The 27,111-nt window shown below is 38.0% G+C and overlaps 1 protein-coding gene across 3 annotated transcripts in view; it reads right to left on the bottom strand.

Moving 5' to 3' along the window:
* The window catches only part of LOC143025361 (uncharacterized), a 131,917-nt gene that overhangs the window by 2,495 nt on the left and 102,311 nt on the right, over positions 1–27,111 (bottom strand). For all 3 annotated transcript variants that reach the window (XM_076184901.1, XM_076184902.1, XM_076184903.1), the window contains 6 exons: positions 15,053–15,195; positions 14,508–14,637; positions 8,385–8,583; positions 8,122–8,254; positions 7,150–7,274; positions 6,779–6,967 (listed from right to left, as the gene is read on the bottom strand). In XM_076184901.1, coding sequence (XP_076041016.1) covers positions 6,779–6,967; positions 7,150–7,274; positions 8,122–8,254; positions 8,385–8,583; positions 14,508–14,637; positions 15,053–15,195 — 919 coding nt within the window. The remainder of the gene's footprint in view (positions 1–6,778; positions 6,968–7,149; positions 7,275–8,121; positions 8,255–8,384; positions 8,584–14,507; positions 14,638–15,052; positions 15,196–27,111) is intronic.

The following is a 27,111-nucleotide window of genomic DNA, read 5'->3' as shown; positions in this document are numbered from 1 at the left end:
AAAAGGAATGTAGACTATTGCAAAAAGATTTAGATACTATTTTTGCATGGAGGCAAGAAAGGAAAATGAAATTCAATACCAAAAAAGTAAACTACTGGATATGGGCAATAGCTGCGAATGGCCATCTTTACACTATTCCTTGAGGAGAAAACCCATTTCAAAAGCAAAAGAGGAGAAAGATTCAGGAGTGTTAATAAGAGACAACTTGTCACTTGACAGACATATCAGCAGGATTGTGCGAGAGATGTATGGACTACTGCAGAAGATTAAAATGACCTTTCACAATACAGATGAAGAAATAATGAAAAAAACTCATAAAAATCTTGATCCATCAGTGGTATGGTCCCAACAAAGTGAAGGAGATATGCAAGATCAAAAGAATACAAAATGTAGCAACCAAACTGGTCCCCAGCCTGACAGATAAACTATACAAGGAATGACACACTGGGTCTGGCAACCTTGAAAGGTTGAACTTCCTGTTTGCTGCCATACTCTCCCTTTGTACATCCTATCACCTTACTTTTATCCACATTTATCTTCAATTTCCTTCTTTTACATACCTTTCCAAACTGTCACTAAGTTCCTAAATCTCTCCTCTGATCCTGCCACAATTGCAGTGTTGTCAGCAAACAACAACTTGCATATCTCCCACTTTTCTCCATTTTCCTTAACCAACTCCAATCCTCGACCCACTACACCTTGCATTTACCTCTTGCAGTCCCCCATCCATATATAAATTGAACAGCCAAGGTGATATAATAGATCCCTGGCAAAGTCCCACCTTTACCTCAAACCACTTACTCTCTCCATTTCTGATTCTAACACAGGGTCTACTACTCTTGTAAAAACTCTTGACTGCTCTTAACAGCTTTCCTCCTATCCCATATATCTGCAATACCTACCACAATGCCTTCTTTTCTATCCTGTCATAAGCCTTTTCCAAATCCATAAAGGCCCAAAAAATATCCTTACCTATCATAAAGCTCTCTCACATATCTGTCTTACCACAAAAATCTGATCCATGCAACCCCTACCTCTCCTAAACCCACACTATTCCTCACCAATTAATCCCTCTGTTCATCTCCTAATCCTCTCAATAAAAAAACAGTTCCATAAGCCTTCCCAGGTACACTTAACAAACTGATCCCTCTGAAACTACTACACTCACACTTATCCCTTTTTTCCCCTGTAAAGTGGAACTATACAGACACTCCTCCAATCCTCTGGCAGTCTACCCTTTTTTAAACAGACATTAAATAACTTCACTAGCCAGTCCACCATTACTGTACCTTCCTTTTTTAGACATTCTGCATGACACCCATCCAGACCAGGTGCCTTACCTGCTCTCATCATCTTAAAAACTGCTTTCACCTCATTTTTTCTTATTTCTCCTTCATTTTCCTCACTCATCACTCTCATTTTCTTAGTGCTTCCTACTGCAACTACCTTTCCTTCCCTATCTTCCTTCACATTTAGCAACTCCCTAAAATAATATGTCCATCTTCCTCTCACTACCTTCTCTTCCATTATCATCTCTCCATCTGCACCTTTTACCTTTTCTTTTCTACTTGATTCGCCTCCTCTTCCTCTCTTAATTTTTTTTCAAAACATCTTTTTATTACATTCTAAATTTTCTGTCATACTCTTACCCATTTCACATCTCCTCTTTGCCTCCTTTATCTTATGCTTTCTCATTTCTTTTCTTTGTACTTTTCATATGATTCTCTTTGCTTCATCATCCCACCACTCACTACCCTTCTTTCTATTTACTCCCATCCTCCTTGTTCCACACACCATCTTTGCACACCTTGTGGCTCCCTCCTTGAACCATCTCCATTCTTCCTCCACTCTTAGTTCTATTCTATATTTCACTCCCTCCCACTCCTTTCTCAGCTTCTTCTTGTACTCCTCCTTTTCTTTCTCATTTAAGCAATTTACTTTAAGCACCTTCCTACCTTCTGTCCTTTTCCTCTTTCTCCATCTATCCTCCACTCTCAACTACCTTCCACCAAAAAATGATCTGATATTCCCCCACTCTCTCCCATTAAAACTTGTACATCCATAACTCTTCCTACTATTCTCCTAGTTACCACTATGTAGTCCATTAAAGCCCTGTCTACCACCCTTCCATCCATCACCCTCTTCTATGTGTACTTATATTTGACTTTCTTCCTAAACACTGTGTTTGCTATCATCAGCTCTCTTTCTAGACACATCTCCACCATCAACTCTCCACTACAATTTTTCCTGGGAGCTTCACACTTCCCAACCTTTCTGTCTATTGGTTAATTTCCTACCCTAGCATTATGGTCTCCCAATATCACTACATTGACCTTCCTCCCTAAACCCTATATGCACTTATTCAAATTTATCCAAAAAGCCTCCCTTTCCTTTACACTCTTCTCACTACCAGGCCCATATGCACTTACAAAAACCCACATCTCCCTTCCCAGTTTCATCTTCATCCACATTAACCTTGAAGAAACCTCCTTCCACTCCACCACATGTTTACCTATCTCTTCACTTACTAGTATAGCCACACCTTCTCTCCCTTGTACTCTCTTCACTCCTGAGACCCTCCTAACTATACTCCTAAACTCAAACTCATCCCTCCCTTTCAACTTAGTTTCACTCACTGCCAACACATTCATCTTTCTTCTCACAAACATAATGCCTATCTCTTCCCTTTTACTCTCATCTGTACCACATCCACGCACATTAAAAGACCCTAACCTCAGGGTTCTAGTTGGAAAACTCCTCCCAGACCCTCTTATGCCTTTGCTTTTTTTAGGAATATCCCCTGTGGGGCTACAGGGAGAAGGATGCCTAGTCCTATCCCTATCCCTTTTTTTGTTGCTTTTTATGACTCAAGTGTGAATACTTGGTGGCATTATTCTTGTCCCCCAACATAGGGAACACAGGCTCTACTACCCTTGAAAAACTCTTGACTGCTCTTAACAGCTTTCCTCCTATCCCATATATCTGCCATACCTTTCACAGTGTCTTCCTGTCTACCCTGTCATAAGCCTTTTCCAAATCCATAAAGGCCCAAAAAACATCCTTACCTTTTCATAAAACTTTCTCACATATCTGTCTTACCACAAAAATCTAAGCCATGCAACCCCTACTTGTCCTAAACCCACACTCTTCCTCACCAATTACTCCCTCTGTTCCTTTCCTAATCCTCTTAATCAATACCCTTCCCAACTACACTTAACCCATGCAGTCCGACAGGCCTTAAACAGGACTGTGTCGCAAAAGTCCGACAGTCCTTAAATGGGACAGCTACTTTGAGCGTTAAAAAAACCCGCGCTAGCATTGGTATCGCTGCCATATTTGGTCATGAGGTAGGCCTATGGTAGCAATGTTGACTGGCAACAAGCAGACTGGTCCTCGGCTCCAGCCAGCCAGTGAGACGTGTGTGCGTCAAGTGTTGCGGCGAGAATTATTTAAGTATTTACTTATTTGTGTAACTATTATTTACAACTATGGCTCCTGGTGCTAAGAAGAAGCTAAAGTTTAGTGATAAATGTGATAGCCAAGGTGGGACGAGACGCACAGTGCACAGGTTAGATGTAGACCCTGACCCCACTATTGTGACTACATCGTCACCCACGCCTTGTACATCATCCAGGCGTGGTGCAACCACAGCTGCAGCATCTGGTGGTGACCGGAAACGTGCCAGGGTGTCAAAAACGGCACCAACAACCCCTGTTGTTAGTGCACGTGGCCGGCCAAAGCGGGGTTCCATGACACAAAGCCTCTCCACCCACGCGCGACCACCACCATTTGGGACCACCGCCACCACCACCACAACCACCACCACCACCCGGTCTACATCTGCAGCTGCTTCTGTGCCCTCTGACCCTTCTATTGTTACTACGGGAGTTCCTACGCCTCGTTCTTTTTATACGCTGCACCTGTGCCAGGGAGGCGGAGAGTTGGTGCTACCACAATTTTTTCCAACTATTGGTTATTTATCTGAGACAACATGGTGAGTAGAGCAATAAAAACTTGTAGGCTGATGCATTGTCATGTCTACTAACAGTAGAATTTTTTCCAGAGTAATTTGTAAGAGTTGATTTTTTTATGATAAATGCGGTACTAGGGGGTTGTGAATTTTGAGGCCTTTGGCCCAGGCGGGTTAACAAGCTAATCCCTCTGAAACTATTACACTCACACTTGTCTCCCTTTCCCTTGTAAAGTAGAACTATACAGGCACTCCTCCAGTCCTCTAGCACTCTACCCTCTTTAAGATAAACATTAAACAACCTCACCAGCCAGTCCACCATCACTGTACATCCCTTTTTAAGACATTCTGCATGACACCCATTCATCCCAGGTGCCTTATCTGCTCTTATCTTAACAACTGCCTTCACCTCATCTTTTCTTATTTCTCCTCCATTTTCTTCATTCATCATTGTCGTATTCTTAGCACTTCCCATTGCAACTGCCTTTCCCTCCCTATCCTCCTTCACATTTAGCAACTCCCTAAAATACTCTGCCCATCTTCCTCTCACTGCTGTCTCTTCCATTATCATCTCTCCATCTGCACCTTTTACCTTTTCTTCTTTACTTGATTCACCTCCTCTTGCTCTCTTAATTTCTTTCTAAAACATCTTTTTATTACTTTCAAAATTTTGTCACACTCTTAAGGGGGTACGCGACACCTGGAGGTCATTTTCTAAAATATTTAGAGTAAAGAGCTGAAACTTCTCAGGTAAATAGGTATCCATATTGCTTACATTTTAGGTGAAGCAGAATGATGTATGTACACATGTACATATGTACACATGTACACATGTACGTATACCAGTAGCGACATTTAAAAGTGCACAGCACCATAATACGTGGACCAATTTGTTTTATATTTTGGCTATGATTAGTCAGTAGGCACACCTAGGGCCGGTCATTGAGTAATTGAACAATTTCCTTTATACTTTTGCATACAGGCATTTCAATTTTAATGGCTGGCAAAAATCGTGAAAAATACAATTTTTTTGCTCTTGTTTCCATTATTACTCCAAACTCTTTTATCCTATTCAAAATATTCGAACGATCGGCCCTAGCAATTACTAAAAGTAATATTCCCTGTAAGTTTCATTTAAATCTAATGTATATTAGATTTTTTATGATTAAAAAAAAGTAGAAAAATATCGAACGGAGATATGGCAACTTGAAATATGAATATATCTGTAACTTGCTTATAGTTTCACCAATTTGACTGATTTTTTCATGGCTTAATTCTTATTATATAATAAGTAAGTACAGTAAAAATTATCAACATATTTTAATTATAAGTACTTTAAATACTGAAAAACTAAAGTATAAGTATGTCACAGTAGTGACGACGCACAGACGACAACATCATATAATTTGCTTTTTTGCACCTTTGGCGGTTTCTTCATATGAAACCTCTCTGCTGGGGGTCTTCAGGGTATCTAAATCATTGGAAAGAGGTTTATTTTCCAGTAGTGGGCACCTCTTTCCTCATCAGATTCCCCTCGCCAATCTATGTTGGTAGGGCACCCCCTCCAGCATCATATGATGTCCCTTCTTCTTTCTTCTTCCTGTATAGCCTTGATCTTTTTCCTCTTACTTTCTTCTTTGGATTTAATCTTCCTCTTTGAATTGTTTAGTCTAATGTTGTCCTTTACCTCTGTCACCGTCACAGAGGTGCAGGTGAGGGCGGTGGTGGAGTGAGAGGTGGTGAGATCTTTAGTCGTCTTTGACTGCTTGCCATCTTTAACTGCTGTTTTTTGTCATTGTGATGTTCTTTTGTTCTTTTTGCTACCCATGATGACTGTACTAAAGAGTAATATGTACTAGCTAAAGTAATAGATTGCAATGAGAGCTCATGAGACATGCGTACTTCCCTTTTCAGAGTTAGCCGGTAACTAACGCTTAGTTTCGCACAAAGTTGGCGAAATATTCTCCCTCCACCTTCCTCCCTTCCCCTCCACAATCGTATTGGCCGTTGATACACTGGGCGAGTGTAAATTCAATCAAATTTCAACGTTATTCGCTGCGCCTGAAGGTCCTAAGTGGCACGCCTCCTTCTAGTGTGGGTTGCGCCTTTAAATCTGTCCCTTTAATCCTCACCCAGGACCTTTAAATTGCGCGCGGCTGGAAAATTATTTGTCGGGATTTATTTCTAAGTGGTATACGAACATTTTGAACACAGTTTTGAAAAATGCCATATCTTGACCAAATTCACCCCCCCAGGTGCCGCGTACCCCCTTAACCCATTTCATATCTGCTCTCCTCTTTGCCTCCTTTACCTTATGCTTTACTTCTCTATTCTTTTCTTTGTACCTCTCTTGTCCTATTTTGTAACCAATCTGTGAATGCTTACCTCTTCTCTTCTACAGAAGTTAATAAATAAATAATAATAGCCACAGATACAAATGCAGATATAGGTATCTGGTCCACTTCTAGTGAACATACATTAAATTTTAGAGTAGTCTGTAATAATGAATAGAACTTGAATTTAAAATTAGTCCATAATAACCATTTCATCTCTATCTATATACTAAGGGCTTCCCCCCTTACAAGATAGGTAGCCAAATCAAATGCACACACCCACTCCCATCCATTCCATTCTCACCCATTCAACTCCCATCCACCATCCTTGTTACCCTCTCATTTTAGCTTCTTGTGGATTTTCTTACTATGAAATGATTATTCAAAACTCAATAACATGCACAGATATCAACATAATAACAGCCATATATACTAGCCTAATATTCTATCAAAGAACCCAAAATATTATTTATACCGTAAACTTGAAGGGTTCAGGTGGATGGCATAACTGGCAAGGCATCTGGCAATTGCAAGTATGGCACTTCAAGTATTCAGCATCAAATCCCTTGATAGTTCTAATACCCATAAGCTGATGGAATACACGGTGATGATATGGTTTCTTGTGTCGCTTCAGGAAATTTCGTGAAAACACTGCCCCATTGGTCTGCAGAAAGATATGTGATGGTTAAACACACTGTACAAATGTGTTAGTTACTGAAATTATGTGAAGCAAGACAACTGTGATCCATATAACTGTATGAGTCATCTTAAAACAGATATCAAAGGAATGCATATATTTTCATAATATCAGTAGAGAACAAGGGCACAATAAACTTATGTTACTACCTGAATGGCCAGTTCTGCACACACATTATTTTCAGGTACTGCTACATGTGGACGCAAACTTTTGTTCCCACTCACATTACGTTTCCGGGCATGTGGTACTGTATATGTAGTTTGTACATCCATACCTGGTTACAGGAAAAAAAAGAAAGAATAGAAAGAAAAACAAAATCAACCAATCAATCAATGAATGTGGGTTCTTGATTCTATTGGATCAAGGAAGAAAGAGGATTATCAAACTATTATAGTAATAATCATACATACATACATATACCAAGGATTTTTTCTCCCCTTACATAGGAGGTAGCCAAAGTCAAAAGGCATAATTCCACTCCCACCTATTTCATCCCCACACACTCCACTCTCATTCACCACCCCTCCCTCCCTTTTTTCTTGGCTCCTCCTGGATGACAAGTCATCCCTGAATCTCACCCACTGCCCTGGATACAATCACTTCATTTCCAAATATCTACCTATTATTCATCACAATTTTCATTCCACTTCAATATTTATTCACTTCTTTTATTCTGAATCTCACCTCCACATGTACATGAATTTGAGGCTAGGTATGATAAATTAGAGAGTAGGAGACAGGAACAAATGGGTGTTACTCTTTTCCTGTATACTACAATTATGTAGATACTCCTTCATTCGCCACTACATAAGACACAGCAGCAGAGAGAAGGTTGCATCAATGATACTGAGAAAAACAGATTTTCTGCTTTTGTGGTACTGTACAGGAAGCTAGGTCTGAGGGTTAGCTTAGTTCACTAGTGGTTGTTCTAGTTTATGGTTCAAGGGCTAACAGGAAAAATGTAAGTAGGGCTGTACTTAACAAATCCCAAACCAAAACAAGGGATACCAACAGATAGGCACCTCTGCTTATATTGGAAGACAGTAAATGTAAAGTCCTCTACAACAAAACATATGGTCAGTAAAAAAAAATAAATAAAAGTTCTGTAATTCTAAACCTACCCAAGAGTTGTCTCTTTGCTTTTTTTGAGAGTTTATCTTCATTTATAATGGATAATCCTTCTTGTGTGGTAATGTACATATGTACTCCTTCTTGTAACATCCTATCACGAAGTTTCTCCATATGAGGCTGGGTCTGTGGAACCATAGGTTTGAATATTTATGAATTGATTTCTGGAATGAGTATTGTATGTGAAACTCAAAACTACGTTCACAAAATACTTCTTAGAAATAACAACTGTAAGAACAAATATCATAATTATTACCATAGTTTTGCACTCTTTGCTTTTGCAGTCAAAAACAAACACTGCTTTCAGTGATCTGTAGGAGAAATCAAGGTCCAGAGCATCCTCCAGTGCATTGGGAATAGTTTGTCCTCGTGCAAAGATGACATCCGTTAGCTTATTGACAGAATCAGGAACACTTTCTTTATGCCCAGTGTAGCGAACAGTTACACGATTTGCGCTGGAGATAGTAACAGTTATGAACATAATTACAAGGTGAGAATTCAGTTTAATGGAAAACTACATAACCAAACAGCCACATCAATGAAAGAAGAATATAAATACAGTTACTGTACTGTGGTGGTTTAGTAAATTTGCATGAACTTATGATATTGTACATACTACATATTTTTCACCTTTTTATAATGTATCTGAAATTAAACAAATCCAGTACTGGATTATTTATATAGGCAAGCAAATTTAATATATATCATTGTTATGATTGAAAAAAAAAAAAAATCTAGATGAATTTGTATTGTATTATGGTAGCTCTGTTTTAGTTCCACACATGAATACTTTTTTATTTTTAGACTTTTTTTTACATCAATGCACTGTTATTTCAACATTTTATAAAATGAGATAAGGTTTCATCAATAACTGGATGAATCAAGGCAAGTAAAATTATTAGTGATATTACTGTATTAGGCCAGTCACTTTGATAACACTAACTTATTTATGTTAGCATACATTTTTTGCAGTTATTCAAGAAGGTTATAGTTAAGAAAAAAATTAGCATTCACAGATTGGTTACAAAATAGGATAAGAGAAACATATGAGAGGTACAAAGTAAAAAGAAGAAAAGTAAAACAAGATAAAGGAGGCAAAAAAGAGAGCAGATGTAAAATGGGGAAAGAATCTGATAGAAAATTTTGAAAGCAATAAAAAGATATTTTGAGAGGAAATCAAGAGAAGAAGGGGAGGTGAAGTAGAAAAGAAAAGGTAAAAGGAGCAGATGGAGAGATATTAATGGAAAAGGCAGTGATAAGAGGAAAATGGGCAGAGTATTTTAGGGAGTTGCTAAATGTGAAGGAGGATAGGGAGGGAAAGGTGGTTGCAGTGGGAGGTGCTAAGAAAATGAGTGAGGAAAATGGAGGAAAAATAATATAAGATAAGATGCAAACAGTTATTAGGATTATGAGAGCAGGTAGGGCACATGGGATGGATGGGTGTCATGCAGAGTGTTAAAAAAAGGGAGGTACAGTGATGGTGGACTGGCTGGTGAGGTTGTTTAATGTTTGTCTAAAAGAGGGTATAGTACTGGAGGACTGGAGGAGTGCCTGTATAGTTCCATTCTACAAGGGAAAAGGGGACAAATGTGAGTGTAGTAGTTTCAGAGGGATTGGTTTGTTGAGTGTAGTTGGGAAGGCTTATGGGAGGGTTTTGATTGAAAGGATTTGGAGAGGAACAGAGGGAGTAACTGGTGAGGAACACAGTGGGTTTAGGAAAGGTAGGGGTTGTGTGGATCAGATTTTTGTGGTAAGACAGATATGTAAGAAAGTTTTTAGCAAAGGGTAAGGATTTTTTGGGGCCTTTATGGATTTGGAAAATGTTTATGATAGGATAGACAGGAAGGCACTGCAGGAGGTATTGCAGACAGACAAAATAGGAGAAAAGTTTTTAAGAGAAGTACAAGAGTAGTAGAGTCTGTTAGAATTAGAATTGGAGAGAGTAAGTGGTTTGAGGTAAAAGTGGGACTTCACCAGGGATGTGTTATGTCATAATGGCTGTTCAATGTGTGCATGGATAGGGTGGTGCAGGAGGTAAATGCAAGGGTAATGGGCTAGGAATTGGAGATGGTTAAAGAAAATTGAGAAAAATGGGAGATAAGCTAGTTGTTGTTTGCTGATGACACTACAGTATCCTTGTAACAGAATCAGAGGAAGGATTAAGGAAGTTAGTGACAGAGTTTAGGAAGGTGTGCAAAAAAAGGAAGTTGAAGATCAATGTGGGTAAAAGTAAGGTGATGAGATGTACAAGGGGAGAGGATTGCAGCAAATTGAAAGCAAGTATTAAGGGAAACAGGCTGGAGGAAGAGGGTAACTTTAGATACTTGGGGTTCCATGTGGTGGGAAAGGGAGGAGTGGAGGTGGAGGTAGAATGCAGATTGAGGGAAACAAGTAAATGCCTTGGAGGGATTTAAAAAATGTAATGAGAAATAGACAATTAGGAATGGATGCTAAGAGGAGATTGTATGAAGAAATGATTGTGCCAACGGTACTGTATGGGGCAGAAAGATGGAACATAAGAGAGGAAAAGTTTAAATGTGTTTGAGATGAACTGTCTGAGAAGTATGATAGGGGATACTAGGCTGGATAGAGTGAGAAACAAGAAGGTGAGGAAAAGAGCAGGGGTGAAAAAGGAGTTGGAAGATAGGGTTGATGAAACAGTATTGGGATGGTTTGAACACATGGAAAGAGTGAGTGAAGAAAGATTAGTAAAAGAAGTGAGGAAGGCAGAGGTGGATGGAATGAATAGGAGGAGGCAGCCAAGGATGAGATGAGATGGATGGGGAAAAAAGGGTATTGAGAAAGAGAGGGATGTCTGTTGAGGAAAGACAGGAGAAGACAAAAGATAGGGGCGAGTGGAAAATAGTTGTATATGGATGATGTTGTGATGTATGGAAGGGGTGTAGGTGGGGGATGGGGGAGTTAGGGAGTGGTTATATGTGAATGATATTTTGATGCAGCCTGAAGGGATTTCTCCCTGTCTTCTCTTTTTCTGCATGAGGGGACAGAGAGAGGGGGTCGCCAATTAAAGGAAGCCTTGCTGTGGATGTGCTGTGTCTTGTTGTATTGCTTATGACCCAGGGCAGTGGGCAAGATACTGGGATGACCCATCATCCAGGAGGAACAAAGAAAAAATGGAGGGAGGGAGGTGGTGGTGGTGAATGGGAGTAAAGTGGGTGGGAGTGGAATTATGCCTTTTGACTATGTCTGCCTCCCTTGTATGGGGGAAAGAGTTTTTGGTATATGTACATTTTTTTTCATTACTGATTATTTCATACAAAGTTTACACAGTTCTTTCTTGGTCATATACAGCAGCTGGGACTACAGTCTAGTTTTGAAACACTTTCTGTAATTTTCAATTTGTGGCACATCTACCACCAAAATCTTTTGGATTTTGGAATTTTGGATTAAGGATTCTTTTCCTGTATTAGATGATCTGTGTCTTCTGTGTGATGATCATATCTTGGGCAATTGGTGTCTGTTGCCAGGCTGATTCTGTATTGGTACAGTATGGGGTGGAGATATGGACACTGGTGCATCAGTGTAATACTAGAGTTTCTTGCAAGTGGTATATGTATGTATGTATGTACAACAAAAAATGTAGTGAGACTAAAGATAGAAGAGATAAAGCTTAGAAAAGATGGAAAAAAAGATTTAAAAAAACTAGTACGTGGCAAATATATACCAAACTAAGAAATGAATATGTAAAAATATGCAGAGATGAAAAGAGAAACTATGAAAAGACCATAATAAAAAAAATGCAAGGAACCTAAACTATTTTACAGGTATGTGAATGGTAAACTAAAAGACATACAAGAAATAGTAAATGAGGAAATGGTAAAGAAAATATTAGTTACATTGATAAGACCAAGATTGGCATGCTGTGACACTATGAACACCCAGTACTAAAAAATATATAAAGAAATTAGAAAGAATACAAAGAGCAACAACAAAGATGGCACCAACACTCTCCAAACTGACATACGAACAAAGACTGTCCAAACTGGAACTACCAACCCTGGCACAAAGAAGAGAAAGAGGAGATCTATTGACTATTTACAGAATTATGAAAGGAATGAAAGTCCTAGATAGAGATGATCTATTAAAGTGGGACAAGAGAAAAACAAGAGGACATGAAAAGAAACTAAAAAAGGATAGTTATAGAAGAGATCTGAAAAAGAATAGCTTCCCACACAGAGTGATGGATATCTGGAATAAATTGGATGAGGCAACAATGTGTGCAAATACTATTTAAGAATTTAAGAACAAACTTGATGCTGAAAGATACAAAGATGAATCACTACAAGCATAGCTCCCTTCCTGTATAATACAACTAGGTAAAATAATTATAAAGGCTCTGCCCTCACATGGTGTTTATTTTGATAGACTTGTTGGCAACTGCCACTTTCATACACATTCTTAAACTTGCTTCTTAATGGATGTGTGCCTCACTTTATATTTATCTATCATAAACCCCTCTTATATTTATATATCTACCTAGTTGTACCTAGTTGTATTATACAAGAAGGGAGCTATGCTCGTGGTGACCCGTCTTTGTATCTTTCAACATCAAGTTTTTTTTCTTAAAATCTTGAATAGTATTTGCACACATTGTTGCCTCATCCAATTTATTCTTTCTTTATCTAAATTATTTCAGGTATCCAGTACTCTATGTGGGAAGCTATTTTTTCAGATCTCTTCTATAGTTATCCTTTTTAAGTTTCTTTTTGTGTCCTCTTGTTTTTCCATTGCCCCATTTTAATAAATCATTCCTATCTAGGATTTCCATTCCTTTCATGATTTTATAAATAGTCACAGATCTCCTCTTTCTCTTCTTTGTTCTAGAGTTGGTAATTCCAATTTGGACAATCTTTGTTCATATGTTAATTTGGAGAGAGTTGGTGCCAAATTTGTTGTTGCTCTTTGTATTCTAATTTCTTTATATTCTTTTTAGTACTGAGTGTCCATAGTGTTGATGCATACTCCAGTTTTGGTCTTATTAGTGTAACTAATATTTTTTATCATTTCTTTATCCAAGTAGTCAAATGCCACTTTCATTGACCTTAATAGGTTGAAGGTTTCTCTATCTTATTTATATGTTTGTCCGGTGTCATGTCTTTGCTGATCATTACTTGAAGGTCTCTTTTCGAGTTCGCTTTTTTTACCTCTCCTTCACCAATTTTATAATTTCTCAATATTCTATTTTAATTTTTTCCAAACTCCATTATACTATACTTCTTGATATTGAAATTCACTTTCCACTTTTGAGTCCATTTCCAGATTTTGTCTAGGTCTAACTGTAATGATTCACAATCCTCCTCTGTTCTTACTTTCTTTAGTATTTTTGCATCATCTGTGAAGAAAATCATATAACACACTACTCCTTCATTCATGTCATTTATATACATGGCAAACATGATTGGAGCCAGTACTAAACCTTGCGGGACACCACTTATCATTTCTTTCCAATTCGAGTATTTGTCTCTAATTACTACCCTCATTTTTCTCCCAGTCAGGAAGTCTTCCATCCATTCCAATAATTTTCCTCTGATGCCACTTATTGATTCTATTATTCTTATTAGTTTCTTGTGTGGTGCATTATCAAATGCTTTTTGTAGGTCTAGAAAGGCACAGCATGCCCATCCATCCCTTTCTTCCATTATTTCTATTAGTCTCAAATAGAAGCAGATCAGGTTTGTTGTACATGATCTTCCTTGTCTAAATCCAAATTAGTTTGGATTCAGTATAGATTTTTCTTCCAGATGTTTAACCCATCTAGTTTTGATAACTTTTTCCCATATTTTTGCTACTGTGCTTGTTAGGGAGACTGGTCTTTAGGTGTTTGGATCTTCTTTGTTTCCTCCTTTATATATTCGTACAATATTTGCATTTTTCCAGTCCTGTGGTACCTTTCCTTCTTTGAGTGAGTATTTAATTATACTGTATATTTTGTCCATCAACTCCTCTATGCATTCTTTCAGTATCTAATTTGCAATTCCATCCGGACCATGTGATTTTCTGACATCAAGGTTTTTTATTTGGTCTCTGATTTTCTTCTGTGTTACAGTTATTTCCTTCATTGGGGAGCAGTCACCATTTGCCAGCTTTCCTTGTGGAAAAAAATGGAGGACAGATAGTTGAAAATGACAGAGACAGATTTTTGGCCCATTCCAGAGACTGAGTGCTAGCTCCTTTATATAGAGATGAGGGGGTTGATGGGAGCTGAAGAAAAATGGTTAGATAATTCTCCCTAACATCTATCTAGCATGACCAACATGGACAGGATTTCACTGCTAATGCCTTGAATTCTTTAATATGGCTCTGATGTAGCTACAATTTATATGACACTTCTTCTCTTTAATATATTTTTAGTACCTACCTTCCTTTCTCCCCATTGAGATACTCCAGAAAATCTTCTATATCATCCTCACACTCAAGGCTGGTGACAATGACCACCTCACGGGAAAGGTCAGTTTCAGCCTGTGTAGTCTCATCCTTCACACATGTATCTAAGAAAGTGAATATAAGATAAGTAAACATGTTCCATATAGTAGGAAATATGTGTTTTGTTGTATGGGTGGGGGACTAAAACTGAAGTACATTCTTTATCAGTATATCTTACTGTATGGAGTTGTTGGGGGAGAAATTTAGAGGCAATTTAGAGTTTTCATGATGGATGTGAAGCCAGATATATGAGATGAATGTTGGTTTGAAGCAAGGGTAAATATGTAAATATCATCATAATTGTTTAATCTGTATATAAATGGAGTGATGAGAGAAATGAATAAACAGGGGAAGGAAATTTACAAGGTATACATGGCCAACACTCAAATATGGATATGACAGGATCCATTAAATTACAGACCAGTGTCAGTCACAACCATAGGTAAAAACACTTAGAAAGTGTAAATCATGTAAACTTACCACACAATGAAGATATAGTGTTTGTATCTACAAAAGAAAAGTGTTGTTTGCAGATCAAATCATAAGTGTGGAAGGCTGCACAGGGTCTACCTATTTCACAGATCTCCTTGTAAACTGTGTGAGACACATGATCAAAGCAAAAGCTGAAATGGAACAGACATTTAATAAATGCAATCTCTCATCAAGTTGATATGATGTTTCATGATGTGTCAGGATATGACACGAAGATATATGAGTGTAAAACAGTAGCTTATGTAAGTTGCATTAGCAGAGCTGGATACATTACCACCAGGCAGGTAATGTATTACTATCAATGCATTACCAATTTGAATTTCTTTTAGAATGATTTTGATGAAAAAATAAAAAGTGGAGAAGTATTTACTTATAAATATTCTCAATAAAATAATACATAAACTACAACATTAATATTCCCTATTCTAAAACATAAACTAACCAGAGCGGGGCACTCGTGTTACTGTGTTACTAATGCACAACCTGTCCGGAGGTAATCCGCCCAGCTCTGTGTGTAAGATAATGTTAGTCCACATATCCCTGCAAGAGTTATAAAACATTGTAATTGCCCTTACTAGCTATCTTATGGTGCCAATACAATTCATGTTGAATTCAACCAATACTAGGCTATCTTAAGCTGGATAATGAGATATAGGACTATAATATTGGGTAACTTATGATTAATGATCAATTACAAGAAAATTGCTGAAGAGTACAGCAGAGTACACAAATGGATCGATTTGCAGTGAAGGGTCAAGGGTCAATACAACAGCAATGGCATAGGGAATTAGTGCCATCACAAATAGTGCTTAGTTCTTAGCAAGATTCAGATATATAGCAAATGATAAATTGTAAACCTTCTTCACTCAAAAATAATGAAGTGGAAGGATTGTGTGAAGCCAGGTAAATAGGAATATAGACTAGGCCTATAGATACAGCAAAATGGCACCTGCCACTGGCACTTGTGTGTGCCCCACATATAAAAAGAGGGTTGCATGCTGTGCCAACAGATTTGCACCTTTGTTCAAACCCTTCATATCTTGTAAGTTCACTCTGTACATATCTTATATAAATAGTTATAGTTTGCTTTTTGCCTTTATTTTATATCCAGTGTAAGAAAATCTCCCAGCAAAAGGCATAAAGCATACTGGCAATTGGATTGATAGAAATGATTGAATCATGACCAGGTTTGATACACCAAATCAAAAACAACACGCCAGATTGTGACATATAAATGGGGGCCTGTCTGGGATTATTTTTCTTCTTCACTGGGTGAAATACTTGGTGTGCACAAAATACTTGAGAGGAGATAGAAAAAAAAAATTAGATCACACTGAGTGAATTCAAACAGCAACCTGTCATAAAAACAGAAGGGCATCTACCAGATTTGTTTGTTTACATACAATAGGCATACAAATAGAAAAGACAAAAATGTCATGCTCAGGCAGTTTAAATCATGAAGTGAAGGATCAAGGGTCAATACAACAACAATGGCGGAGGGAAGTAGTACCATCACAAATCATGCTTAGTTCTTAGCAAGATTCAGATATATAGCAAATGATGAATTAACCTTCTTCACTCAATAATAAAGTGGAAGGATTGTGTGAAGTCAGGTAAATAGGAATATAGACTAGGCCTATTGATTCAGCAAAATGTCACCTGCCATTGGCACTTGTATGTGCCCCACATATAAAAAGAGGGTTGCATGCTGTGCCAACACAATTGCACCCGTGTTCAAATCTCTCAGATCTTGTAAGTTCACTCTGTACATATTTTATATTACATAAGTAGTTATATTTTGCATTTCGTCTTTACTTCATGTCTGGTGTAAGAAAAAAAATCTCCCAACAAAAGGCATAAAGCACACTGGCAATTGGATTGATAGAACTGATTGAATCATGACCAGGTTTGATACTGAAAAAAAAAAGCCAGATTGTGACAAGTCATGAAGAAAGACAGTCATAATAACAAAAGATAAACACATGAACAGACAGATAAATATATATACTGTCACTCAGATCATAAAGTGAAAAAATGGAGTCAGAGTGATGGACACACACACAATAAAAAGTGTAGTGAGGCAAAAGACAGAAGAGATAAAGCCTGGAAAAGATGAAAAAAAGAAAAAATCTGAGAAATGGAAAATATACACCAAGCTAAGAAATGAATATGTACAACTACATAGGAAAGAAAAAGAAATTATGAAAAGGACATAATAGACAAATGTAAAGATCAACCCAAATCATTTTATATACAGTATATGTAAATGGCAAACTAAAAAATAAACAGGAAATACTTAAATTACGTCAAGGTAACAGAGATATAGAAATGGCAGATATTATAAACAAACATTTCAAATCTGTATTTATCAAAGAAAAAGAAAATCTACAAAACTGTGATAAAAGAAATTAAGCAAGATTTCCTCCAATGAAGGAATTAAGTATTACTCAGAATGAAATAAGGAATAAGATATTAAAGCTTGACATTAACAAATCACATGGCCTGGACAGAGTTGCAAACTGGGTACTAAAGGAATGCATTGATGAACTAACAGGAAAAATATACAAAACAGTTGAATGCTCACTCAAAGAAGGAAAATTACCAGGAGACTGGAAAAATACCAATATAGTGCCAATACAGTCATCCCTCGTTATTCGCGTTTTTTTTCATCTGTGGTTTTGACTATTCACGGATTTCAATTGAAAGAAAAAATAAATTTTGACCCATTGGAAAGCCACTAATGCATCCCACGGCCCATGCTGCCTGCGTGGGCTGCGGGCAGTATAACCTGCCACTCAGTTCACACGTGTTCTTCAAGGTAAATAATTATAAGGTGAATAATCGCAGAATAATTATTTTTTCTATAGCTGTTCATTCATCAGTTTCCTGTTGATCAGTACCAAATTTTCCCCATTATCAGCAATAGCTTGTCCGAAAATAGCAAAAAACTAGTCCTATGTTCAATTGTATCACTCAGAGCACTAATGCGTCGACGCAGTGGGCATGGCCTATCGACCAATCGTTGGCCACGGTTGACTGTCGACTGCGCGCGCCGGGCCAGGCGTAACTGCTGATTATAGTTTAATATGTGTTATTAAATTATACTTGTTAACCACTGATATATGAGAAGTGAATTTATTATAAGTGGAAGACATTTAAAGCATGTTTCAACTGTTAGTAGATAAGTGTGGCTAGAATGAAGCACGAGAGTGCGAATTTTGGCTGTGAAATTCCGTAGATTTTTAATCGTTTTATCAAAAATAGTATTAGCTGTTTTAGCCATTCACGGGGATTTTGAGAACGTATCCCCCGCTGTCATGTTTCCACCATGACCATGCCATGTTACACAACGGACTCGTGTTTTCACCGTGACATGTTACACAACGGATGCGGGCATCGCACACACGGATGACGTGGAAGACTTGGAGGCCGGCAGCGGAGGAATACGAAATTGGGGCCTCCTGCTAGCAGAGGTCAGAGGGCACATAAATCAAATGAAGAAAAGAAGCAGGACCCCCACTTCCATGCCCCATCATTTATGTATAGTGGATGACTATTAGTGACTATATTGTGAGCCCCCTTCACACAAGAATAAAGATACTGGTAAATTGTGTGGAGCTGGGTAAATAGAAATATGATAGGTTACATAGACATACATTGGCACCTGTGCCACAGCACTGGTGTTGCACAGCTGTAGCATGAAAAAGATGTGCGGGCCCTTTTGAGCCCTCTCCTGATTACCGTGCCCGCACTCTGTTCACACTGATTAACTAGTAAGATTTAGTCGTAATTTGATTTAGGTATTGAATTAAGTGATTGCACCCCACCATTTTTCTTTATCCCAGTGAAGTTAAATTGATTGTAAGATGCTAAATGTTGATCTAGGATTCTGGATTGCAGAAACTACTCGAGTCACGGTTTATGATTCTATATATCAACAAAAATACAGGGCCTAGCACGCGACACCCATGAATAACGAGGGATGACTGTATATAAGGGGGGAAATAAGGAAGATCCCACAAATTATAGACCAGTGTCCCTAACGAGTACAATAGTTAAATTTTTTGAGAGAATCATCAAAGATAGATGGACAAAATATCTGGAGGAGAACAACCTGAGGCAATTTGGATTCAGACAGGGAAGATCATGTACCACTAATATGATTTGTTTCTATTCAAGATTGATAAATATATTGCAAGAAAGGGATGGCTGAGCAGACTGTGCCTTCCTGGACTTACAAAAGGCATTTGATAAGGTACCACACAGAAAATTGCTTTATAAACTGGAAACAATAGGAGGCGTACATGGAAAACTATTGAAATGGATGGAGGATTTCCTACATGGAAGAAAAATGAGAGTAGTACTCAGAGACAAATTTTCAAAATGGGAAAAAATGAGTAGTGGCATCCCACAGGGGTCAGTACTAGCTCCGATAATGTTTGCTATAATGTGAATGACATAGACAAAATTATTGAATGTTACATGAACTTCTTTGCGGATGACACAAAGTTTTAAGGAGAATAAACTCCAAAATAGAATGTGAGTCATTACAGAGTGATCTAAACAAAATCTCAGAGTGAAGCAAGAGATGGGAAGTAGAGTTCAATATCAAGAAATGCAGTATAATTAAATTTGGGAAAAGCAAGAATAGGATATCAGGACAGTATAAAATTGACGGAAAAGAAGTAAAGAAAGTGAATTCTGAAAGGGACCTAGGAGTAATCATCACTAAAGACATGTCGTCTAATAAACATATAAATAAAATAGTCGGAGAAACATACAATTTGTTGAGATCAATAAAGGTGGCTTTTAAATACCTGGATAAGGAAATGATAAAAGAAAATATTACAAACACTGATAAGGCCAAAACTGGAATATGCAGCATTGATATGGTCACCCAGTACAAAAAAGAATATAAGAAAATTAGAAAGAATACAAAGAGTAACAGTAAAGATGGCCCCAACACTTTTAAAGTTGACATATGAACAAAGACTGACCGAACTGGAATTGCCGACCCTGGAAAATAGAAGAGAATGAGGGGACCTACTAACCATCTACAGAATTATGAAAGGAAAAGAATGCCTTGATAGAGAGGACAGAGGAAAAACAAGAGGACATGCAATGAAACTCAAAAAGGACAGCTACAGAAGAGACCTGAAAAAGAACAGCTTCCCACACAGTGATAGATATATGGAACAAATTGGACAAAAAGATAGTGTGTGCAAACACAATACAAGAATTTAAGAACAAACATGATCTTGTGAGATACAAAAACGGGTCACCACAAGCATAGCTCCCCTTCCCATAAAATACAACTAGGTCAATACATGGTCTGAGTTCAAATCCTACCCTTGGCTGAAATAACTTCAGTATTGCTATGCTGTGAGCCATTACTCCAACTCTTGTGGGTGGAGAGTTGGGAGGAGGGATGTCTGTATGTGTAAGGTCACAGCATTACCCATGGATTGGTCATATATGAGCTCTGAGCTCTCATCTAGGAGGGTAATAGCTGTTTATCACAAGTCCAATATGTGATCCAAAACCATGGTGAATTACACATCACTTGAGAGTGATTGATGTGCTGCAAGAGAGGGGGGGGGTGACTGTATGTACCTCATCCTAGAGAAGGCATTTGATAAAGTACATCATAGTTGCCTTATATGGAAATTGGAGCCTGTTGGAGGACTGAAAGGCAAACTAGTAGAATGGATGAAATATTTTCTGAAGGAAAGGTACATGTGGACAGTAGTAAAGGATAAGATGTCAAGATGGAGAGCAGTAATGAGGAGAGTTCCATAAGATTCGGTGCTTGCACCAATAATGCTTCTTGTCTATGTCAATGACATGATGGAAGGAACAAGCTATGCCAACATGTTTGCAGATGATGCAAAAATTATGTGAAGAGTGAAAAATGAAAGGGACAATAGATTATTACAAAAAGATGATGACACTATTTTTGCATGCAGCCAAGAATGGGAAATGAAGTTCAATACCAAAAAATGGAAAGTACTGGAAATGGGCAATAGTGGCAAAAGACCATCCTTAAACTATTCTTTGGAAAGAAAACCCATTACAAAAGCAAAATAGGAGAAAGATTTGATAGTGTTAATAAAAGACAACATATCGCCTGAAAGACATATCAGCAGAATTGTGGGAGAAACATATGGGCTACTGCAGAAGATTTAAGTAGCATTTCACTATATGGATGAAGAGATGATGAAAAACTCATTAAAACCCTGTAGTATGGTCCCCCACATAGTGAAAAATATAAGGATCAAGAGAATACAAAGGGCAACAACCAAACTGGTCCCCAGCCTGGCAGATAAACCATAAGTGGAGAAAGAATAATAGCAGTATGTCTGCAAACTTTGAAAGATCAAAGAGAAAGAGGTAATATAATTACAGTACAGTAAGTCCTCATTATACGGTACATATGCATTCCTGAAAACCTTACTGCAAATTGAAATTACTGTATACTGAACCCATTATAACATGTAATAATAGGATATAGAAGGCGTACCTTCTCCCTGCTCTTTCCTCTTCAAAATATCTAGCAGATACCATATCTGTGAATTTTTCTTACCGTAAATAGAATCGAGGGTAGTAATTACCAAATACCGTAACTGTGAATTTACCGGATAAAAAATTACCATATAAGGAGGGCTCACTGTATTCAGGTCATTAAAAGGAATACGTTGCATTGACAGGAGAGATCTCCTGATTAAAGATAAGAAGGCTTTAAATGGTCATAGGAGCAAATCAAGAAAGACCACATGTCAAAAGGATGTGAAAAAATACAGTTTTTCCATATAGATACCGTATTTTTCGGACCATAAGGCGCTTCGTACCATAAGGCGCACCCGTAATTTGCTATTCCCTGTCCTTACATAAAGTGCACCTGACCATAAGGCCCACCTGGTCTCGTCATCGGATAATCATGCATATGTGAGTGCATTCAGAACAACATTTTCGTTGTTGAATGAGAAAAATCGGTTGGGATTTAGCAAAATTACAAAAATAAATGATATATATTTTTTTTTGGTCAGTGAAATTAGACCACCTCCATGGACGGTCTGCCCTGCCAATACTCCTAAAAAACAATAAACACGTTACGGGAATTGTGGGGAATAAAACCAACATTAGCAGTTTTATTCCCGGAATTCTCTATTCACTTAAAAACACAAGATTACAAATGAAGGTAAATTTTTAGTTTCGACCATGGGCACAATATAGCAATAAAAAATTAATTATTAATTTTGTAAATTATAATGTATCAACATAATATGCAATTTTGTGAGCAGAAATAAAAAACAAAAAATGTGCTGAAACAGATTTCGTAAGTAACAAAGTCGTTTCGGACTAATGGTACGCCATGTTTGTTATGATAGATGCCGACGTCGAAGATATGAAAGGGTGATAAACTCGTCTAACCCTAACCTAACCTGTGTTTAATAAATCATTACCTGCAAATTAAAGGTCATCCGGCTCGTCCTCGTTGTTGTCGTCGTGAGAGACGTTGGCGTCCCGATCCTATGCTACCGACTTCGTTCATTAGCATATTTGCTTGTAGCAAGGTTATTTTTTATTTTCATTTCCGCCCACAAAATTGCATATTACGTTAATACATTTTAATTTACAAAATTAATAATTAATTTTATATTGCTATATTGCGTCCATGATCAAAACTAAAAAAATACCCAAATGACTACAGTCTGAGTGGAGTGAGACTATACCAATGCAAAATGGCTGTCTGTGTTGTGGACGCTATCATGTCATAGCCATGATAGCGTGAATGAATGCTGTGGCATGGACCCGAAAACTGTCGAAGTTTTCACAATTTTCTTGTCAAGATACATACCTTGGTTATAACTTAGTTGTAACTTTTGCTAGGCCTATCATGCACTGTCGCCGTCGGCAGGCTAGCTACGAAACGTGTCAAAATAGTACGTCACTATCCGAGGTATTTTTTTGCACTGAAGCCACGCATAAGGCGCACCGCACGATAAGGCACACCACCCGATTTTGGCCGATTTTAAGGATTTTTCCCGCGCCTTATGGTACAGAAAATATGGTATTTGGAATAGCTTAGGAAGTGATATAGCTCAAGCTCAATGAGTTCAAGTCTAAATATGATATTTAGAAATCAAGGATATGAATTAAGTTGGAACTATACATTAATTCAAGGCTAGGTATGATAAAAGAAGAAGAGAAAAAAAAAGAGAGAGAGAAAATAGGAGATGAGATCCAATGAGTATTGCTCCTTTCCTGTATACTATTATTAGGTAGGGATCTGAAAAAGACCTGGGGGTGATCACAACAAAAGATATGTCCCTGACAAACACATAAACAAAATTGTCCGTGAAACCTATAACTTGTTAAGATCAATAAAAGTGGCTTTTACTTGGATGAAGAAATGGTAAAGAAAATATTAGTCACACTGATAAGGCCTAAAGTGGAGTATGCAGCAACACTATGGTCACCCAGTACTAAAAAAGAATATAAGATTGAGAGAATCCAGAGAGCAACTTCGAAGATGGCTCCAACACTATCAAAAATGTCATATGAAAAAAGATTGTCAAAACTAGAACTACCAACTCTGGAACAAAGAAGAGAAAGAGGTGAACTGTTGACCATCTTCAGAATTATGAGGGGTGTGGAAATCCTTGATAGAGATGACTTACTAAATTGGGATAAGGGAAAAACAAGAGGACATGGAAGGAAACTCAAAAAGACAGTTATAGAAGAGACCTGAAAAAACAGCTTTCCCCACAGTGGTGGATGTATGGAACATACTAGATAAAACAATAGTGTGTGCAAAAATAATACAAGAATTTAAGAGCATATCAGATATAGCAAAATACAGAGACAGGACACCACAAGTGTAGCTCCCCTTCCTGTAAGATACAACTAGGTAAGTAAAACTAGGTAAATACACACCAACCGCTGGACTGTAAACAAGTATCAACTAGAGTTCCTGAGAGTTAAAAAAAACAACAAAAATATAGAACTTCTCAACACTACAAAATAACAGGATGCCTAGGTTATGTTAAATATGAAGGGGAACACTTGTAGATGCCCAAGATGGTTTAATACAGTGGATATAGTATCAAGGAAAAATGGAAGGGAATGAAAACAGAGCAGGAAATGGCAATAAAATTGGTACAAAGAAAGTAAAGAAAGTGGAATCAGAAAAAAGACCTGGGAGTAATCATTACAAAGGACATGTCCCATGATAAACAGATAAACAAAATTGTTGGAGAAACCTACAACTTGCTAAGATCAATAAAGTAGTGAAGGACAAGATGTCAAGCTGGAGAGCAATGATAAGCAGAGTTTCACAAGATTCAGTGCTTGCACCAATAATGTTTCTTGCGTATGTTAATGATATGATTAAAAGAACAACAAGTTATGCCAACATGTTTGCACATGATGCAATAATCATGAGAAGAGTGAAAAATGAAAAGGACAGTAGAATACTGCAAAAATATCTAGATACTATTTTTGCATGGACCCAAGAATAGGAAATGAAGTTCAATACCAAAAAATGCAAAGTACTGGAAATGCGCATTAGCGACAAATGGCCATCCTCAAACTATTCCTTGGGAAGCGAACACATTACAAAAGCAAAAGAGGAGAAAGACTTGGGAGTGTTGATAAAAGACAACCTGTCACCTGACAGACATATCAGTAGGATTGTGGGAGAAACATATGGACTACTGCAGGAGGTTAAGATACATATATACATACATATACCAAAGGTTTTTTCCCCCCTTATAAGGGAGGTGGCCAAAAAACAAAGGCATAAAAACCACTCCCACCCATTCCATCCCTATCACACTCCACTCCCCTCCACCCTCTTCACTCCCTCTTATCTTGGCACCTCCTGGATGACGGGTCATCCCTGCATCTTGTCCACTGCCCTGGGTCAGAACCAGTGTCGCAAGACACAGCACATCCACAGCAAAGACGCTTCATTAAATCGGCAACCCCCCCTCTCCGTCCCCTCATGCAGAAAAGGAGAAGACAGGGAGAAATCCCTTTGGGCTGCATCAAATTTCCCTCACACATACTCCCTCACCCCCCATCCCCCATCCATTCCACCTCATGGATCACAACATCATCCATATACAACCATTCTCCATTCACCCCTGTCTTCTGTCCTCTCCCATCCTTCCTCAACAGACATTACTCTTCCCCAAAGCCCCTTTTACCCCATTCATCCATCTTATCCTAGGATGGCCCCTCATGTTCACTCCTTCCACCTCTGCCTTCTACACCTCTTTTACTAGTCTTTCTTCACTCATTCTTTCCATGTGCCCAAACCATCCCAATACTTTTTCATCCACCCTATCTTCCAACTCCCTTTCCACCCCCGTTCTCCTCCTCACCTCCTCATTTCTCACTCAATCCAGCCTAGTAACCCCTATCATACTTCTCAGACACCTTATCTCAAACACATTCAAACTCCTTCTCTCTTCCTCTCTTATGTTCCATGTTTCTGCCCCATACAGTGCTGTCGGCACAATCACTCAAGGAGGAGATGACTCGTGGGGCAATGTACTGCTAGATATGACCATGGAGTACACAATGACCCAATGGGTCCATGAAAACACAAGGTACAGAAATAATGAAGAGCCATCGAAACTAGATCTAATATTTACAACAGAGCCTGAAATAGTGCATAAAGTCCAGTATGAGACACCAATTGGAAAGAGTGACCATGTACTCATCGAAACTATACTAAAGGAAGAAATAGACATAGAGAGGAACGAAAAGCATAGGAAAGGAAGACTGAGGTACAACAAAACAGACTTTACAAAACTAAAGACATTCTTCCGGAGTGCAAACTGGGAAATATTTTACAGGGAAGAAACAGCAGTGGAAGAGAAATGGAATATATTGATGGAAAACTACAATGAAGGGGTAAACAGGCATGTACCAAGACAAAAGCGAGAGAGAGAGTACATTAAATGTTGGTTCAACAAAAGATGCAGTGAGGCAAAAGACAGAAGGGACAAAGCTTGGAAAAAGTGGAGAAAAGACAAAAAACAAAGCAAATGGCAAATTTATGTTAACTATAGAAATGAGTATGTTAATGTGAGAAGAGAGGAGAAAAGGAACCATGAGAAGGATATTATAGACAAATGCAAAGAGCAACCCAAACTATTCTATCGGTATGTGAATGGTAAACTTAAAAACAAACAGGAATTGGTGAAACTATGCCAAGGAAACATAGAATACACAGAAGATTTAGAGATGGCCGAAGTCATGAACAATCACTTTAAATCTGTTTTCACCAGAGAGAAAATACCGAATTGTGACATAGACAAAAACAAGAAATCTCCCCTCATGAATGAGTTTACAGCATCACTAAAGGAAATATCAGAACATTTATCAAGGCTGGATGTCAGAAAATCACATGGCCCGGACGGTATTGCAAATTGGATTCTAAAGGAGTGCAAAGAAGAACTAACAGACAAAATACACATCTTAATAAACAGCTCACTCAAAGAAGGAAAGATACCCGAGGACTGGAAAAACGCTAACATTGTACCAATACACAAAGGAGGAAACAAAGAAGAACCCACCAACTATAGGCCAGTATCTCTAACAAGCACCATTGCCAAAATTTGTGAGAAAATAATCAAGAATAGATGGGTAGAACATCTGGAAGACAATGACATATTAAACCCAAGACAATTCGGATTCAGACAAGGAAGATCATGCTCCACAAACTTAATATGCTTTTACTCAAGACTAATAGACATAGTGCAAGAAAGAAATGGATGGGCTGATTGTGCATTCCTAGACTTGCAAAAAGCCTTTGACAAAGTACCACACAGAAAACTACTAAAAAAACTGGAACACATAGGAGGAATACAGGGAAACCTACTAAAATGGATAGAGGACTTTCTGACTGGTAGAAAGATGAGAGTAGTGCTCAGAGAAAAATATTCAGACTGGAAAGAGGTGATCAGTGGAGTACCGCAAGGATCTGTGCTGGCACCAATAATGTTTGCTATCTATATGAATGACATGGATGAGGA

Source organism: Oratosquilla oratoria, chromosome 5 (assembly GCF_046742065.1).
Source record: "Oratosquilla oratoria isolate Oo_2021 chromosome 5, ASM4674206v1, whole genome shotgun sequence".
Lineage (NCBI taxonomy): Eukaryota > Metazoa > Arthropoda > Malacostraca > Stomatopoda > Squillidae > Oratosquilla > Oratosquilla oratoria.
This window is presented reverse-complemented; position numbering and strand designations above follow the sequence as displayed.